Source organism: Felis catus, chromosome D3 (genome assembly GCF_018350175.1).
Source record: "Felis catus isolate Fca126 chromosome D3, F.catus_Fca126_mat1.0, whole genome shotgun sequence".
In the NCBI taxonomy this organism is placed as follows: Eukaryota; Metazoa; Chordata; class Mammalia; order Carnivora; family Felidae; genus Felis; species Felis catus.
The window spans coordinates 48,623,418-48,640,939 of NC_058379.1; the positions used below are offsets into that span (position 1 = coordinate 48,623,418).

At 38.0% G+C, this 17,522-nt stretch overlaps 1 protein-coding gene across 7 annotated transcripts in view; it reads left to right on the forward strand.

Annotated features, from left to right (window-relative positions):
* Positions 1-17,522, forward strand: part of TAF4B (TATA-box binding protein associated factor 4b) — a 187,655-nt gene that overhangs the window by 23,568 nt on the left and 146,565 nt on the right. For all 7 annotated transcript variants that reach the window (XM_045041945.1, XM_045041946.1, XM_006938826.5 and 4 more), the window contains 3 exons: positions 764-853; positions 5,092-5,706; positions 17,351-17,486. In XM_045041945.1, the coding sequence (XP_044897880.1) occupies positions 764-853; positions 5,092-5,706; positions 17,351-17,486 (841 nt within the window). The remainder of the gene's footprint in view (positions 1-763; positions 854-5,091; positions 5,707-17,350; positions 17,487-17,522) is intronic.

The window sequence follows — 17,522 nt, forward strand, 5'->3', positions numbered from 1 at the left end:
TATTTCCTTTGCCTGAGAAGACATATACAGAAAAATATTGCTAAGGCTGATGTCCAAGAGTTTACTGCCTGTGTTTTCTTCTGGAGTTTTATGGTTCTAGGTCTCACATTTAGGTCTTTAATCCATTTTGAATTTATTTTTGTATGTGGTTTAACAAAATGGTCCAGTTTCATTCTTTTGTATGTAGCTGTCCAGTTTTCCCAACACTATTGAAGAGACTGTCTTTTCCCCATTGTATATTTTCACCTCATGGTCATAGATTAATTGACCATATACACATAGGTTTATTTCTTGGCTGTCTACTGTATTTCATTGATCTGTACGTCTGTTTTTGTGTCAATACCATACTGTTTGGATTACTATAGCTTTGTAGTATAGTTTGAAGTTTGGAATTGTGATAACCTCCAGTTTTTTTCTTTCTTAAAATTGGCTATTCAGGGTGTTTTGTGGTTCCACACAGATTTTAGGATTATTTGTTCTAGTTCTATGAAAAATGCTGTTGGTATTTTGATAGGAATTGTATTCAATCTGTAGATTGCTTTGGGTAGTATAAACATGTTAACAATATTAATTCTTCCAATCCCATGAGCATGGTATATGGTTCCATTTTTTTGTGTCCTCTTCAATTTCTTTCATTAACATCTTCTAGTTTTCAGAATACAGGTAGGTCTTTTACCTCCTTACATCAATCATGAATTACATACCTTTTCTCTTTTAAAATATTTGTAAACATAAAAGTATTCTTCTTTCTTCTGTTCCTCAGGATGCAAAAATTGAAGCAGAAGAATTTACTAGACAACTGTATGTTGAACTCAAGTCTTCACCTCAGCCTCACCTAGTTCCTTTTCTTAAGGTAAAGTTGTCTGTTACTTTGAAGAAATTATTTGGATTAGATTATTTAAAATAATTTTGAAAAAATAATTGAAAACCTGAATATTTCAATATGAGAGCAGTTTAATGTGAAAATACTAACAATGTAGGACAACAAATGTTGTCATCTGTTAACATTCATAGTTAGTCCATATTCTTTGGATTGGAACACTTTGAGAAAACAGAAGTAACACCTCATTCATGAACAAAACTTAATGATTATATTGTTAAAGCTTATATCCTCAAATATCTTGACTTTTCCATTAAAATAGGGCCTTCTGCTTTGTCCTAATAACTCATATTGTCTTAGAAATAAAAAAAATCTCATTGTGACAAATTTAGTGGGAGAGCTGTTATTTTTAAAAACTGTTACTAGGCATACTCCTTTGGACGATTTGTTGAATTAAATAGAATTTTGATGTAGAACAGTAACTTTGATAACAAGAGACTATAAAAATTATTTTTTTTGGATATTCAGAAGCTGAAGAGGAATCAAATTGAAATTAATACAGTTATTAAAGACCTGGGATTATAGTGAACCACAGAGTCATCCCATAAATTTTGAAATAATGGAAGACAATTTGACTTAATTGTGTAGGGAGATGAAAGAGGTGCCACAGTGGAAGACTCCTTTTGGTTGCCTCATACAAGAAGAGTTGGAAGGAAAATGGGGCACCTCTTCAGAAGGATATTAAAATAGTGGAAACTGTCACTAGAAGGGTGAGCACATTGATTAGGAGGATGCCAATCATGTGATATGAATTGTGGCTATAGCAACAGAATGTTTTAGCTAAAGGAGACTTGGTCTGGGGAAAGTTGCAGGTTCAGCAAAATACCTAATAATATCAAATAACTACTGCCCTGCTTTTTGGATGCCCTTCTTGATTGAGAAGTTAGAGGCAGTTCTTCCTTGGGTCCCTTTCAATGCCTAAAGTTCTGTGAGCTATAGGTGTCTATATGACACTTACAACTCTTGAATTTATCTGTATTTCATACTCCCTGGAGACACCATGGGGGAGAAGGAAGATAATCAGTAGGCTTCTATTATGTATCCTATGCTTTGCTAGATACTTTTTATTTTTATTTCTTATTTTATTTTTATTTTTTGATTTTTAATATTTATTTTTGAGACAGACAGAGACAGAGCATGAACAGGGGAGGGTCAGAGAGAGAGGGAGACATAGAATCCGAAGCAGCCTCCAGGCTCTGAGCTGTCAGCACAGAGCCCGACGCGGGGCTCGAACTCACGGACCGTGAGATCATGACCTGAGCCGAAGTCAGACGCTTAACCGACTGAGCCACCCAGGCGCCCATGCTAGATGCTTTTTAAATTTGCATTGTTTGCGCTTTTCATATCAGTCTTTTGAGAATACGAGGTGCTAGATTTTATAGTAGTTTCCATTTTGGAGACGAAAAAAACTTTAAATTGACTAATTTTTTTATCAAGCTCACAGGTCCAGAATTTATTCTACCTGACTATTTGTTTGATAATACTAACATTAAGTTGCCAAATGTTACACTAGGAAGTATTTGTGCTTTGTATGTATTTTTTTTAAGTTTATTTATTAAAAAAAAATTTTTTTTTAACACTTATTTTTTATTTTTGATTCAGAGAGAGACAGAGGACAAACGGGGGAGGGTCAGAGAGAGAGGGAGACACAGAATCTGAAACAGGCTCCAGGCTCTGAGCTGTCAGCACACAGCCCGAGGGGGGGCTCGAACTCACGGACCGCGAGATCATGACCTGAGCCGAAGTTGGACGCCCAACTGACTGAGCCACCCAGGCGCCCCAAGTTTATTTATTTTTGAGAGAGAGAGAGTGTGAGCATGTGCATGTGTGTGCATGAGCAGAGGGAAGGGCAGAGAGAGAGAGGGAGACAGAGAACCACAAGAAGGCTCCATGCTGTCAGCACAGAGCCCAGCATGGGACTCAGTCTCACAAACGGTGAGATTGGGACCTGAGCTGAAATCAAGGGCCAGAAGCTTAACCAACTGAATCACCCAGGCATCCCTTTATGTGTTTTTTAAGGATCTATTAAGCTTTCTGATTTTTTTTTTTTTTTTTTTTTTTTTTTGGTGAGAATTTTTTTCTCATTTTTGAAAGCTTTTGGACATTGAATGTGGCATAGAGATGCCACATGTAAACTTAACTCTGGCCAGCTGATCAAGAGATAATTTAGACATATATATTTTTTTTTCAACGTTTATTTATTTTTGGGACAGAGAGAGACAGAGCATGAACAGGGGAGGGGCAGAGAGAGAGGGAGACACAGAATCGGAAACAGGCTCCAGGCTCTGAGCCATCAGCCCAGAGCCCGACGTGGGGCTCGAACTCCAGGACCGCGAGATCGTGACCTGGCTGAAGTCGGACGCTTAACCGACTGCGCCACCCAGGCGCCCCTAGACATATATTTTTTATTATCTCTTTGAGTCTCATTAATTAATTTATTAAAAAAATTTTTTTAATGTTTATTCATTTTTCAGAGACAGAGCATGAGTGGGGGAGGGGCAGAGAGAGGGAGACAGAATCTGAAGCAGGCTCCAGGCTCTGAGCTGTCAGCACAGAGCCCGACCCTGGGCTCTAAGTCACGAACTGTGAGATTGTGACCTGAGCTGAAGTCGCACGCTCAACTGATTGGGCCACCCAGGTGCCCCTGAGTCTCATTATTTTAACATTTTTTTTCAATTGTGTTTTTCTCAGGATCCCCTCATGTTAGAATTCTAGCTTAAATTTAATCAGATCACTTCATCTGTTCATGTGCTTCCAAAGCAGCTTGCTTTTAAAGTTTGGAAAAAGATTATGAGAGATTGTTTCTTACTTTCTTTTGTTACCATTTATATACATATTTGAAAACCTTCAGAGAGCTTTTCAATCCTTTTTAATCAAAAAGTAAAGGAAGTAACTATAAGAAAAGGAAGAACAATGGTTCTCATTTGCTTCTTAAATAAAGGCAGTCTGACTGAATTTAAATGTCAAAACAAGGAAACCTTCCAAACAGCCCTTGAATTCACCAAAAGATAACCTACTATCTTGCCTCCTTTTCCATTTTTTTTTTCTTTCTTAAAAACAAAATCCCCAGGGACAAAAAGAATGTTCTACTTTTTAGTTTGAACACCCTTTACTCTTTTAGAAGGGTGTAAGGGACACCAATGTAAAATCCTGTCAAAATATTCTAGCTTGGGGAACCTAAGGGGCTCAGTCAGTTAAGTGTCCCACTTTTGATTTTGGCTCAGATCATGAGATTGAGCCCTGAGTTGGGCTCCATGCTGAGTGTGGAGCCTGCTTAAGATCGTCTCTCTCCCCGGGGCGCCTGGGTGGCGCAGTCGGTTAAGCGTCCGACTTCAGCCAGGTCACGATCTCGCGGTCTGTGAGTTCGAGCCCCGCGTCGGGCTCTGGGCTGATGGCTCGGAGCCTGGAGCCTGTTTCCAATTCTGTGTCTCCCTCTCTCTCTGCCCCTCCCCCGTTCATGCTCTGTCTCTCTCTGTCCCAAAAATAAATAAAAACGTTAAAAAAAAAAATTTAAAAAAAATAAATAAATAAAAAAAAGATCGTCTCTCTCCCCCACATCCCCCCCAAAAGACTCTCTCCCTCCCTCTCCCTCTGCTTCCCCCCCCCCCCGCATGCATGCACTCGCATTCTATCTCAAATAAATAACACAAATGAATAAACAGACAAATAGTTAAATAAATAAATAAATGAAAATATTCTAGCTCAATTAAGAAAATTGACCTTGTTTGTATTAGTTTTATTTTTGTTTTTTCTTGTATTACTTTTATTTTGATTTAAGACTGTCTATCCAAAGCTTGAAAGTTGTTTACCAAAACCTTTTTTTTGATAGATTCTATTGTTATAAAACAAACTTATAGATACTAAGATTATTAGTGACCTATTATGGGGTATAGGTAAATATAAACAAGTATACACAGTGTTTTTATTTTACTAAATTGATATTGAGGTATACAAAATAAGTTTAATATTGGGAGATAATTTCCTGTTGAAGAATAAAGCACTTTGGGGCTTTAAATTGACTGTATCCTGGATTTTGACAGGATATGAATATGAAGTGATCCCAGATTTCCTCAACTGAAACACCTGATATACTTTTGATTTGTTTTATGTTGTAAAGCTATGAAAAATACAAAGCTATGAAGTACTAAATCCTTTAGTTTTACTAGCAGTTGATTTATTTAATCAGGTTCTTTTTTCTCCCCTGTTTCTAGAAAAGTGTGATTGCCTTACGACAACTCATGCCCAACTCCCAGAGCTTTATTCAGCAGTGTGTTCAGCAGACCTGTAGTGAGGTTGTCATTGCTACCTGTACCACAACAGCAGCCACTTCTCCCGTGGTGACGACAACAGTTTGCTCCATCCAGCCTGAAAAACCCATCATTGTTTCTGGAACAACAACAGCCAGCACCGTGTCAGTGCCAGCTCTGAATCCACTTGCTGGCCCAGGGGGAGCAAAACCAGGAGTTGTGACACTTCATTCTCTGGGTCCACCTGCTGCACCAGGAGGAACAGCAGCTGGAACGGTTTTGCTTCAGACTTCAAAACCACTGGTGACATCTATACAGAACACAGTCACAGCAGTCTCCCTCCCACCTGAGAAGCCAGCTGTCTCTGGGGCAGCAGTCACGCTGGCTCTCCCTGCGGTGACTTTCGGAGAACCTTCGGCAGCAGCTGTCTGTCTTCCGTCTGTGAAACCTGTCATGACCTCTGCTGGGACCACATCTGACAAGCCTGTCATTGCTCCAGTCCAGATAAAACTTGCACCACCAGGCCCCGTCCTTTCTCAGCCGGCTGGTATTCCACAGGCAGTTAAAGTCAAACAACTAGTGAGTAACGTTCATTTCTTCCTCAGTTTCTTCTTTTGAAAATTTCAAACATTCAGAAAACTGGCAAGGCTAGTAAAACAAGCCCCTGAGTGTCCTTGACTGAGTTTGAATACTTGGTAACATCTTGCCATATTCGTTTAGTTTCTTCCTCTTTCTGTTCACACACATAAGCACACGCACATAACTTTCCTGAACCATTTGAGAGCTTATTGCAGAAGTCGTGATGTTGCACCTCTAAGCTAAGTACTGTGTATCTCCTACTGAAAAGGATTTTTTCTCTAACGTAAGGGCCTCACACTTATTACCGTATGTGGAAAGTTAGTATTGGTACAGTTATTTTCCTAGTTGTGCCAACAGTGTCCTTTACAGCTACTTTTTTTTCTGATAGAGAACTGCCTGTTACATTCACCTGTCTTTTCTCTTTAGGCTCCTTTAATCCAGAACAGCTCCCCAGCCTTTCATGGTTGCTCATTATCTTGTAATAGTTTAAGTGCCCAGGCTAGTTGTTTTGCAGAATGTCCTTTGTTATGTCTAATTGTTTCCTCAAGTTAAGATTCAGACTAAATCTTTTTGACAAGGTTATTACAGAGGTAATGTTATGGTAACAGTTCTCAAGAAAAATATGCTAAGAGGGGAGGGAAACGGTGAGGGGAATAGATGAGTAGGAAGCTGTGTTTTTTCCTAAACTTGGTAGGTTAGGAGGTTCTTGGATGAAAGAAACCTTAGCTATTTATCAATTAGTGTTGTTAACACTTAGAAATAAAACTGTCAGTTATTTTACCAGTTTATTTGGGAATAGCAGAGCATTAGATTCAGGATAAGCAAGCTGTGGCAAAATCACAGGCACATCTGGAGAACAGAAGAGAACGGCCTTGTATAGAGGAAAGGAGGAAGTTGGAAAAGGCTGTTACAATCAAAAGTCCTTTGGAGTAAACACAGTTCGATGTGTAGTAGCTTCTCCTTGGCGGAGTTGTGACAGTCTCTCTCTCATCGGCTGGGCTGTTGCTGGGCAAGATGAAAATCTTTCTTCCTCCTGCAGTCGTAGTAAAGGATAGGTTTCTTCCTGTTCAGAATGCAAGGTACCTCTCTTTGTGTTGGGGTCTGCAGCTGATGACTAGCTGTAGGGTGTGAGAGGTTCCCCTTTTGGCTTCCTGGCTCATTTTCATGGGGCTTCCCCTTATTTTCAGTGTTTAGAACATTTTAGTTGATTCAAGACAGATGGTGAGACTATTGTTAATAACCTGTGGGAGATAGTACATGGTGAGTTAAGAATCACGTTTCTTGGGGTGCCTGGGTGGCTCAGTCGGTTGAGCGTCTGACTTCGGCTCAGGTTGTGATCTCAAGGCTTGTGAGTTTGAACCCCACATTGGGCTCTGTGCTGACAGCTCAGAGCCTGGATCCTGTTTCAGATTGTGTGTCTCCTCTCTCTCTGCCCCTCCCCCACTCATGATCTTTGTGTCTCTCTCTTTCTAAAATAAACATTAAAAAAATAAATAAAAATTATTTTTCTTTTTGCTTACCTTACACTGTAACACTTGTTACACTAGCTGTTCTAGTATAGTTTTGGTAATTGCCCTTGTTTTCTTTTATAAATCTTTTTGTTAAAGGCTGTGTGTTGAATCTCTTTGTTTTAGTTTTTATTCTGCTTCTGGGAATAATAAAATCCAAGTAAACTTACTAGCCTTGTTTGTGTGATCAGGAGCAGAGGTTAGTATCTGTGGATGATTGTCTTTGAGGCAGAAGGTAGCAATGGGTGTAAGATGAAAGAAAGAAGATCAGTATAGACAATCAAACTCCTGAGTAGGTAGGAAGTAATAGCCATTTCCTGGGTGCTAATCTTTTTTTCATCCCTTCCTACTCAGGGTCTGATTTTCAAATAAAGAAATGTGCCTGCCTTGCAGGGTTTCTCTTGGGTTGTCTGAATTTAATCTCAGACTTGAAACCTTTTTAGAAGCAGTGATTCTTAAACATCAGTCTGAGCAGCCAGCTTTGGGAACCACTGAAACAGAGTAATTGCCTCAAGGAAAGGCCTGTTTTTGGTAGCACTGAACAGAATTGAAATCCTCTTTACAGGTCATAAGTGATTCTTGAATCAGTGCTAATCTTTATTGAACATTTATACTATTTTTAGTTCCTGAAGTGAAATAACACTTTATAGCTATGTAGAATTTTAAAAGCATGTCATGTATTAACTATGGGTTTTAAAATAATTTTGTGATAAAGAAAAGGCAGTGAGAAAACTAAGACTCTGGAAACATTAAGTGACCCATCCACTGGCACTCAACAAGTATTGGATCTCAGACTAGAACCTAGTGTCTTTCCCATTAGAGTATGGTACTCATGGCAAGAACTTCTAGGTTTCTAGAGTGTCCTGAAACAGAAAAGCTATGTGGTAATAATATCTTGATAGCATTTATGTTTTGTAGGTTTGACTTGTTATACATTAGGAACAATTTCAGTAAAGAAAAAATGTAACAGAAAATCCAGTGGATGGTGCCTGGCTAGCCCAGTACTTCGAGTATGCAGCTCTGGATCTCAGGGTTGTGAGTTGGAGCCCCACGTTGGATACAGAGATTACTTAAAAACAAAATCTAAGAAAGAAAGAGAGAGAAAAAGAATGAATGAATCCAATGGTAAATGTTAGGGATTTTTTGACTTACTACTTTCATTTGTATAACGTGGAGTATTTTAATTTTCCTTGTGAATTCTGCTTTCTTGTTTAGCCTTTGTTTACATTTTTTTTTTTTTTTTTTTAAGTAGGCTCCATGCCCAATGGTGGGGCTTAAACTCAGGACCCTGAGATTGAGAGTTGCATGCTCTACCTACTACTGAGCCAGCCAGGCACCCCGTTTGGCTTTTGTTTTAATTTTACTCAACACATTTGATGTCAGTATTCATACCTTCATATTTAAAAATGACAAACACTAGAGCAACTAGACACTGAAGATGCATTGTAATCTGTTTTGTAACACATTTTTACCTGGGGCACAAAACAAGATAAGCCATTCTATATGGTAATGCCACAGAGAGGACTGAACTAGGATATTTTTTCAAATTAATGTGGAAAATTAATATTTACTAAAGTGTTTATTAGTATTAGGTGAGCCCATTTTAAACCATTGTCCAATTTAATCCCAGTTAGGTGAGAAGGAAAATAGGATGCTAGAAACATAAGAAAGTATTCAGTGCAGCTTATAAGAAAGATGGCAAATAATAATTTAAGATATGAGAATTGCCATACTGGATCAAATCTGTGGTCTGGGCAACTCAGGATGTAGTCTCTAAAAATGAGCTGGGGGCGCCTGGGTGGCGCAGTCGGTTAAGCGTCCGACTTCAGCCAGGTCACGATCTCGCGGTCTGTGAGTTCGAGCCCCGCGTCAGGCTCTGGGCTGATGGCTCAGAGCCTGGAGCCTGTTTCCGATTCTGTGTCTCCCTCTCTCTCTGCCCCTCCCCCGTTCATGCTCTGTCTCTCTCTGTCCCAAAAATAAATAAACGTTGAAAAAAAATTTTTTTTTAAAAATGAGCTGAACAATGGGGCACCTGGGTGGCTCAGTTTGTTAGGCATCAGACTTCACCTTGGGTCATGATCTCACAGTTTGTGAGTTTGAGCCCTGCTTGAGGCTCTGTGCTCACTGTGCAGAGCCTGGAGCCTTCTTCAGATTCTGTGTGTCTCTCTCTCTGCCCCTCCTCTTCTCATATTCATGCTCATGCTCTGTCTCTTTCTCTTTCTCTCAAAAATAATAAACATTAGGGGCGCCTGGGTGGCTCAGTCGGTTAAGCGTCCGACACTGGCTCAGGTCATGGTCTCATGGTTCGTGAGTTTGAGTCCCATGTCAGGCTCTGTACTAATATCTCAGAGCCTAGAGCCTGCTTCGGAATTTGTGTCTCCCCCTCTGTCTGCTCCTCCCCTGTTTGCACTCTCTCTCTCTCTCAAAAATTAATAAAACATCAAAAGAAATTTTAAAAATATATAAATAAACGTTAAAAAAATTAAAAATGAGCTGAATGCAAGTATTACTGTTCAATGTTAGTTTTTAAATTTGTTTATTCCCTTTAATAATTGATTGCGAATTTTAAAATTCCTTCTTTATACTTTATCTGTTTCTAGCATTTCTACTAATTTTTCTGGAAATTATATAGGTTTCCTGCTTTCTAGATGTTTTCTATATCCATGCTTTTGAGCTATAAGAATCCTCTTAATCTCCCATTGCAGGGTTTAAATTTTATAGAATTATTGCTTTATGAAATTATACATTTTTATCCCAGATTAAAGAGGCCCTTCCCCATTTTTTTTTTTTTTAAATTTAGATTTATTACTACATGTTATCTTTTCTATCTCATTGATTATTGTATGTTAACCTCTGGGGATCTGCTTAAAGTTCTCATCAGAAGAATTGACTTGTTCACAGCTTTGGTAGATGAAAGTTTTTCATTTTGTGCCAGTAGTTCATTGCTTTGTATATTTTAGTCCTCAAATGCTTGAATTATTGAAATGTGGACCTAATCAGTAGTTCTTTTGATTTCATCTGAGAATCTAGTTTTTATAAATGTTAATGTTATTATCTATTAATTCTAGCATAGCAGGTGTTATATGATGTTACACACTCTGACTAAATGTTAAGCTTAACGTTTTTACCTTTATTTATTTATTTATTTTTTTTTGGGACAGAGAGAGACAGAGCATGAACGGGGGAGGGGCAGAGAGAGAGGGAGACACAGAATCAGAAGCAGGCTCCAGGCTCTGAGCCATCAGCCCAGAGCCTGACGCGGGGCTCGAACTCACGGACCGCGAGATCGTGACCTGGCTGAAGTCGGACGCTTAACTGACTGCGCCACCCAGGCGCCCCACGTTTTTACCTTTAAAGTTAGTGAAAGAGAGTGGATGATACGTAGTATAGTCTACTGATGATGGATACGTAATAAGTAGAAGCTTTCAGAAGTTTCAGCACTTAAACAGTTTTCTTAGGATATTTGTGAAAAAACTGTTTTACTCATAATTGAGCAAAAGCTAAATTTAATTTAAAGTATAATTTAAATTTAAACTTAATTAACAAAAGGTAATTTAATAGAGAACTAAATTTTAATTTCAGTTTGGTCATTTTAAAAATTAAATTTGATATATTTTAATAACTAATTTTACCATATAAAAATTAAACAATGTCTCTAAAGTCCACAACATGTATGAATAAAATTCACGAATGAGAAAGTTAATTCAAAATTCCTGGTCTGTATTTTTAGGGAAAAGAAAAATGCTGATAATTTTAGAGAGCAAACTGAAGGTTGCCACTCTTAGTAGTAATATTGTATTATATGTTGTTAGTTCAATATCTTTAAAAACAGTTTATACTTGGAGATAGGGCAGGAAGCTTTTATATTATCTTGGATATTTTTCTTATTTCAAATATATATTTCCCCGAGCACCTGGGGTGGCTCAGTCTGTTGAGCGTCTGACTCTGGATTTTGGTTCAGGTCCTGATCGCAGGCTTATGGAATTGAGCCCTGTGTCATGGAACCTACTTAAGGTTCTCTCTCCCTGCCTTATTCCCTCCCTCTCTGCCTCTGCCCCCTCTCCCTTGCTTGCACATGGGCATGTGCATGCGCTTTCTCTCTCTCTCTGTAGAAAATACGTATATATGTGTGTGTGTATATATACATATACATATATATGTATATATATGTACATACATACATATGTATGTACATATATATGTACGTACACATATACATATGTATGTACGTACATATATACATATGCATATATACATATGCATATATATGTACATATATACATATACACATATATATACATATATACACACACACACAAGACATACATATATATGACTCTTTTATCTCCATTTCTTCCTTAACAGAATCGTAGACATTTGATAAATAGTGGCCAAGTATGTCCAACAGTCATTCTCCAAATATTACTGTTTTGTGGATATCAGACAAAAACAAGTACTAGTACATTATTAAATGTGGTAATTTTCCATTTCATTCCATTGAAGTAAAGCTGATTTCTTAAAACAAATTGATCTAGAATATGAGAAAAGATTTATTCTTGTTGCATTGTATTTTCCTCTGGTACCTAATTATTTTGAAGTAAGGGACCCATTAAAGAATTTTAAACAAATATATCTTTATATGAAATATTATATGAGATGTAACTCTGCTGACTGACTCTGACCAGTTTTCACTGGACATGGAGAAGTATTTTCAAGGGTATAAATTTTAGTTTCTGAGTATGCTGGTGGCCACTATATTTATTAGAGAAGTTAAAGTAAAAATTGAGTAGGAAAAAAACAAAACAAGGATCATTAATTGTTTTATTGGCTCAGGTAGTTCACTCTCAGTTTCATATTGGACTGACCTAAGGATCCAGATTTAAGCAGTTTGTATTTTTTTTCTTTCTTTTTTTGCATTCTGTTAAGTGTGAGAAGAGAGGTAGAATTCCAGTTGATGGTTGTAGTCCCACTTAAATGGGACTGAGGAAAGTTTTGGTGAAGAAAGAGATTGAATTCAAGTAAGGTACCTTTATTTACCATGTGTAATTAGGGTTGCATAGAAGATTCTTCACATGCCATATTTAATCAGAGTTTATATAATAGTATATGGATTGATTAATGCTAGTTCATTTAAATTTACTTGAGTTTTTTTTCTTTTAATTGGCAAGGATACATTAGAATTGATGGACCATAAACTATTTAGAAACAGTGTTTACAGTATTAAGTCATCTTATTTTTGCTTTATCAAAGAAAACGTTTTATGGAAATTTTGAAACATAGCAGTGTTGAAGTTCATAGTGAACACCTGTATAGCAACCACCCAGATTCTGTTTATAATTACTATACTTGATTTATCATGTATTTATCCAGCCTTCAGTCATCTTATTTGATGGTTTCAAAGACTTCTTCCTAAATAGTTAAACATGCATATTATTAACTACAGTTCAATATTTCCTGTTCTTTTTCTTTTTAGCTAAAATCTACATACAGTGACATACACAAATTTTAAATGTACCATTGGATAAGTTCTGGCAGTTAGCGTATACTTCTGTGTAACTCAGATCCCCTACCAAGTTATAGTATGTTAACATCATCTTGAAGTACCCTTGTGTTCCTTCTCAGTCCCCACCCCAACATCCCTAGAAGCAACAACTCTTTTGATAATTTTCTCCCACAGATTACTTTTGCTTGTTCTAGAATTTCATATGAATCAAATCTTACAATAAGCACATTTAAAATTTAACAAAAATTTAAAATTTTTTTTTAATGTTCATTATTGAGAGACAGAGCATGAGTGGGTGAGGAGCAGAGAAAAAGGAAAACACAGAATCTGAAGCAGGCTCCAGGCTCTGAGCTCTCAGCACAGAGCCTGGCACAGGGCTCAAACTCACGACCTGCAAGATCATGACATGAGCCGAAGTCGGACACTCAACTGACTGAGCCACCCAGTCACCCCTATAGGTTCTCAATTTTAAGCAGCAGTTACAGATTCCTATAAAAGCTGGTGGCATAATTAAGAATTCATTTGAGCACATTTTTTAAAATGTTTTTTTTTTATTTTAGAGAGAGAGAGCAAGCAGGGGAGGGGCAGAGAGAGAGGGAGACAGAGGATGCGAAGCAGGCCCCATGCTGTCAGCCCAGAGCCCGATGCGGGGCTCCAACTCAAAAACCACGAGATCATGACGGGAGCTGAAGTCTGACGCTTAACTGACTGAGCCACCCAGGCGCCCCTGAGCACATTTTTAAGAGTTTAGAAGGCCCATTAAATTAAAGAAACAGCATGTTCTAAGGTTTACCAAGATTGAGTTTTAATTTAGATTGGGCATGGCAAATAAGTTTCAACTTTCATTGTAGGATTTGACTGGAGCTCTGTGTTAAGATTCTGAGGCTGAATGTGGGCATATAGAAGTGTTTAGTGGTGTATGCCATTGTCCCAGAAGGTAAGGAATTGTGGTACAAGAACCATATATTAGCTGTTCCTGAAAAATGGTTGGCAACTAACTAACTGACTTTTATACTGCAGCTTTTGTTTAGTTAGGGTCTTCTATTTTCTGGAACTCAACCTTACTGAGTTCATTCCAGTAATCACATATTGAATAATGTATAGAAATTAGAGGAGATAGTAAGTGATTGAATCCAGTAGCTGTGTGTGCATGCACTACTTGAGTTATTTACAGATAAACATTTGATTGCTGTGTATTTATGAATAGGGGAGTAGGTGAGGGTTGAAATACAGAGAAAGCAATAGTTCCTTGTCACATATCCCAGAGCATAATGTAAAAATCATAATTAAAAAAAAAACCTAAGTAATGTTATGTAGCCCTAGACCTATATTTCTATGAACTATTAGAACATTAATTTATTTTAAGATTCAAATAAAACATCAGAATTTGACATGTTAAGAGAAAAGTCTAAGGTATGTGCTACTTAGTGATTTTCCTTGCTAGTGGTTTTTTGGAGGGAAATTAAATAAAGGACTTAAGTTTGCAAAAATATAATACAGCTTTCTTTTGCTTGCCAAGTAGGAATAAATCTCTCTTCAGGTAAATTTCCATCTCTCTGCAATAATTTCTCAATCTCCATAAGATGCCTAATACTGTGGTTTTAAGTGGTACTTTGAAAGAACGCTAATGAATGCTCTTCTTTCTCACTCATTGTATTTTATTTTGTTCAGCAAGCGTGCAGTGTGCTGTACATGCTGCCCCAAGTGTCATAATCATTAAGATGAGGAATAATAGGGATCCAGGGTTATTTAAATCCCAGCTCAGAACTTTGTGATATGTATAAATACCACGTATCATATACATTTATATAAATATTTGTATATTCATAATATATATAATAATTATAAACATTTATAAAGATATATTTATATGTTTTTAACTGGCATATTTGTCTCCCCCCACGTGTATGATCTTGATCTCATGTAGGGCTGTAGGCAGGGCCAGGCACACCTGGGATCCTACAGGTGGGCACTGAGGCTTGCTTTCCCCAGCTTGTTCTTGTCAGGGCCACATAGTGGTGCCTCGGTCCCATGGGTGCTATCCCTGTCTGCCCCACCTCCACTCCTTATAGTCCAAGTCGCATACAGCCAGGCTGTGTAGGGCCTGCATCCACCTCAGGGACAGAGCTTCGGGCTATTACGTGAATACCTATCAGAATGGTATGAAGACTAACTCAAACACGTGTGTGTGTGTGTGTGTGTGTGTGTGTGTGTGTGTGTGTGTGTGTGTGTATGTATGTATATATATGTATGTGTGTGTGTGTATATATATATATATATTTTTTTTTTTTTCCCTTAAGAAAGAGAAGGATGCAAGTGAGCAAGGGACAGAGAGAGAGAGAATCTCATGAGGGACAGAGAGAGAAGCAGAGCTCACCGGAAGCAGGGCTTGTCGTTTTTGTTGTTGTTGTTTGTTTTGTTTTTACATCGGAAGCAGGGCTCATGCTTACCTGATATGGGACTTGAACTCTCAAAAGGTGAGATCATGACCTGAGCTGAAGTCAGATGCTTAACCACTGAGCCACCCAGGCACCCTCTAATAATATTTTATTACTGTTTTTCAAAATTAAAATACTGAAAAAGAATACTTAGTAAAGGATATTAAGGAAGAAGATGTGAGTGAATGGGGAAAGAGGCCAGAATTGTTAGGATTGTTTCTGTTAAGATTCAGTCTGAATGCATAAATGTAACTATGAATGCATATTTCATTGTAGAATTTATTATTTTTCTAGTAATATTAGTTTGAAAACTCAACTTCATTTTTCTAATTATAAATGTAGTATATGCTAATCATAAAAAAGCAAATACAGATACCTATAAAGTATATATAAAATATATAATAAAGAAATACACAGCATCCAGGTGGCTCAGTCAGTTAAGTGTCCAACTCTTGATTTTGGCTCAGGTCCTGATCTCATGCACCTGACAGTGCAGCCTGCTTTGGATTCCCTCCCTCTCTCTCTGCCCCTCCCCTGCTCATATGCATACTCTCAAAATAAATGAAATAAATAATTAAAAGGAAAAAAGGGGTACCTGGGTGGCCCAGTCAGTTAGGCCTCTAACTCTTGGTTTTGGCTCAGGGCATGATCTCACAGTTCTGTGGGGTTGGATTCTCTCTTTCTCCCTCTATCTCTGCCCCTCTCCCACTTGTACTCTCTCAAAATAAATAAATAAACTAAAAAAAAAAAAAAAAGAAAATATGATCCAAATGGAGAGTTAAATTGGGCAGTGGATAGTGTAAATTTGAATTACACTCTAAAAATAAAACACAGTAAAACCTTGGATTGTGAGTATCTTGTTCTGCGAGTGTTCTGCAAGGCGAGCAAACATTTCTAATAAATTTTAACCTGATCAATGAGTGATGCCTTACAATACAAGTAGTATGTGATGCCAAACATCACATGATCACAGCTGAGCCAGTGGTTCTTCTCTGTCTCTCTTCAATGTGGGATTGTGGGTGATCATGTCCCATACTCAGATACTTGGTCTCAGGCTGCAGCGTTTGGCAGAAATCTGATTTTTCAGAATGTTGGAAGGTGCCCACAGCTGGCATCCTACCATTGGATCCAACTGTTGCATTGTGAGCAACAACAAGAGGTTATGGAGGAGATCTCCTATGCAGAGGAGGAGGAAAAAAAGGTGGAGGAATCCCCCACTTCAAATGAGATTAGGGAGAGGTGTACAATGTGGGAAACTGCAAAATTTTGTAGAAAAGCACCACCTGAATACGTCTGTAGCAGTGTGAGGGATGAATCTGTTTAATGACAAAGCAACGTCACATTTCCACAAAATCCTCAAAAGGAGGCAAAAGCAAGTGTCATTGGATAGGTTCCTTGTTAAAGTTGCACAAAAAGAAAAAGATTCCATTGAGCCAGTAAATAGCAGTGATTCTGTTAGTGATAGTGCAAGTCGTCCTACGCAATAACCCTCGTTTCTCTTATCTCCCTCACACCAGCCACAAAGGTTTTCAAAGGTAAGTACAGGTTAATTTGTTTATTTTTCTGTTTAAAAATTTTTTTAAACATTTATTTATTTTTGAGAGACAGAGACAGATTGTGAGTGGGGGAGGGGCAGAGAGAGAGGGAGATACAGAATCCAAAGCAGGCTCCAGGCTCTGAGCTGTCAGCACAGAGCCCCATGTGGGACTTGAACTCACAAACGGTGAGATCAGGACCTGAGCTGAAGTTGGATGCTTAACCTACTGAGCCACTTAGATGCCCCTGTTTATTTTTCTTTATATGCTGTATTTTCTTTATTTTGTATTATAGTATTGGAATCATTTTTATATGTTTTTGGGTTGTGGAACAAATTGAGTTCCCACTATTTCTGATGGGGAAATTCACTTGAATATACACATGCTTTGGATTACAAGCAAAATGTTTCCAGAACGAATTATGCTCACAAACCAAGGTTTTACTGTACGTTGCGTGAGAAAGTCCTATTTTTCACTTTTGAACAAGATAATTTTGCTACATACAGATATAAATTTTAGGTAGACTTTCTTGTTATGCTAACATAAAGGTATATTTACAGTTAGGTGAGCACAATCATTTGTTCTCTTACAACTGAAAGCTTGTTCTTTCCTAAAGCAGGTTTAGTTGAACGAGTGTATTAATAACTCTCATTGTTTCAGGTAGTCCAGCAGCCTTCAGGAGGTGTTGCAAAACAAGTGACCACACTTCCCCATTCCTCAGCATTGACCATTCAGAAATCTGGACAGAAGAAGATGCCAGTGAGCACTGCAATACCTGCCAGTCAGTTTCCTCCAGGTAGACCCCAACCCCCACCCCCGCATCCCTGGCCCC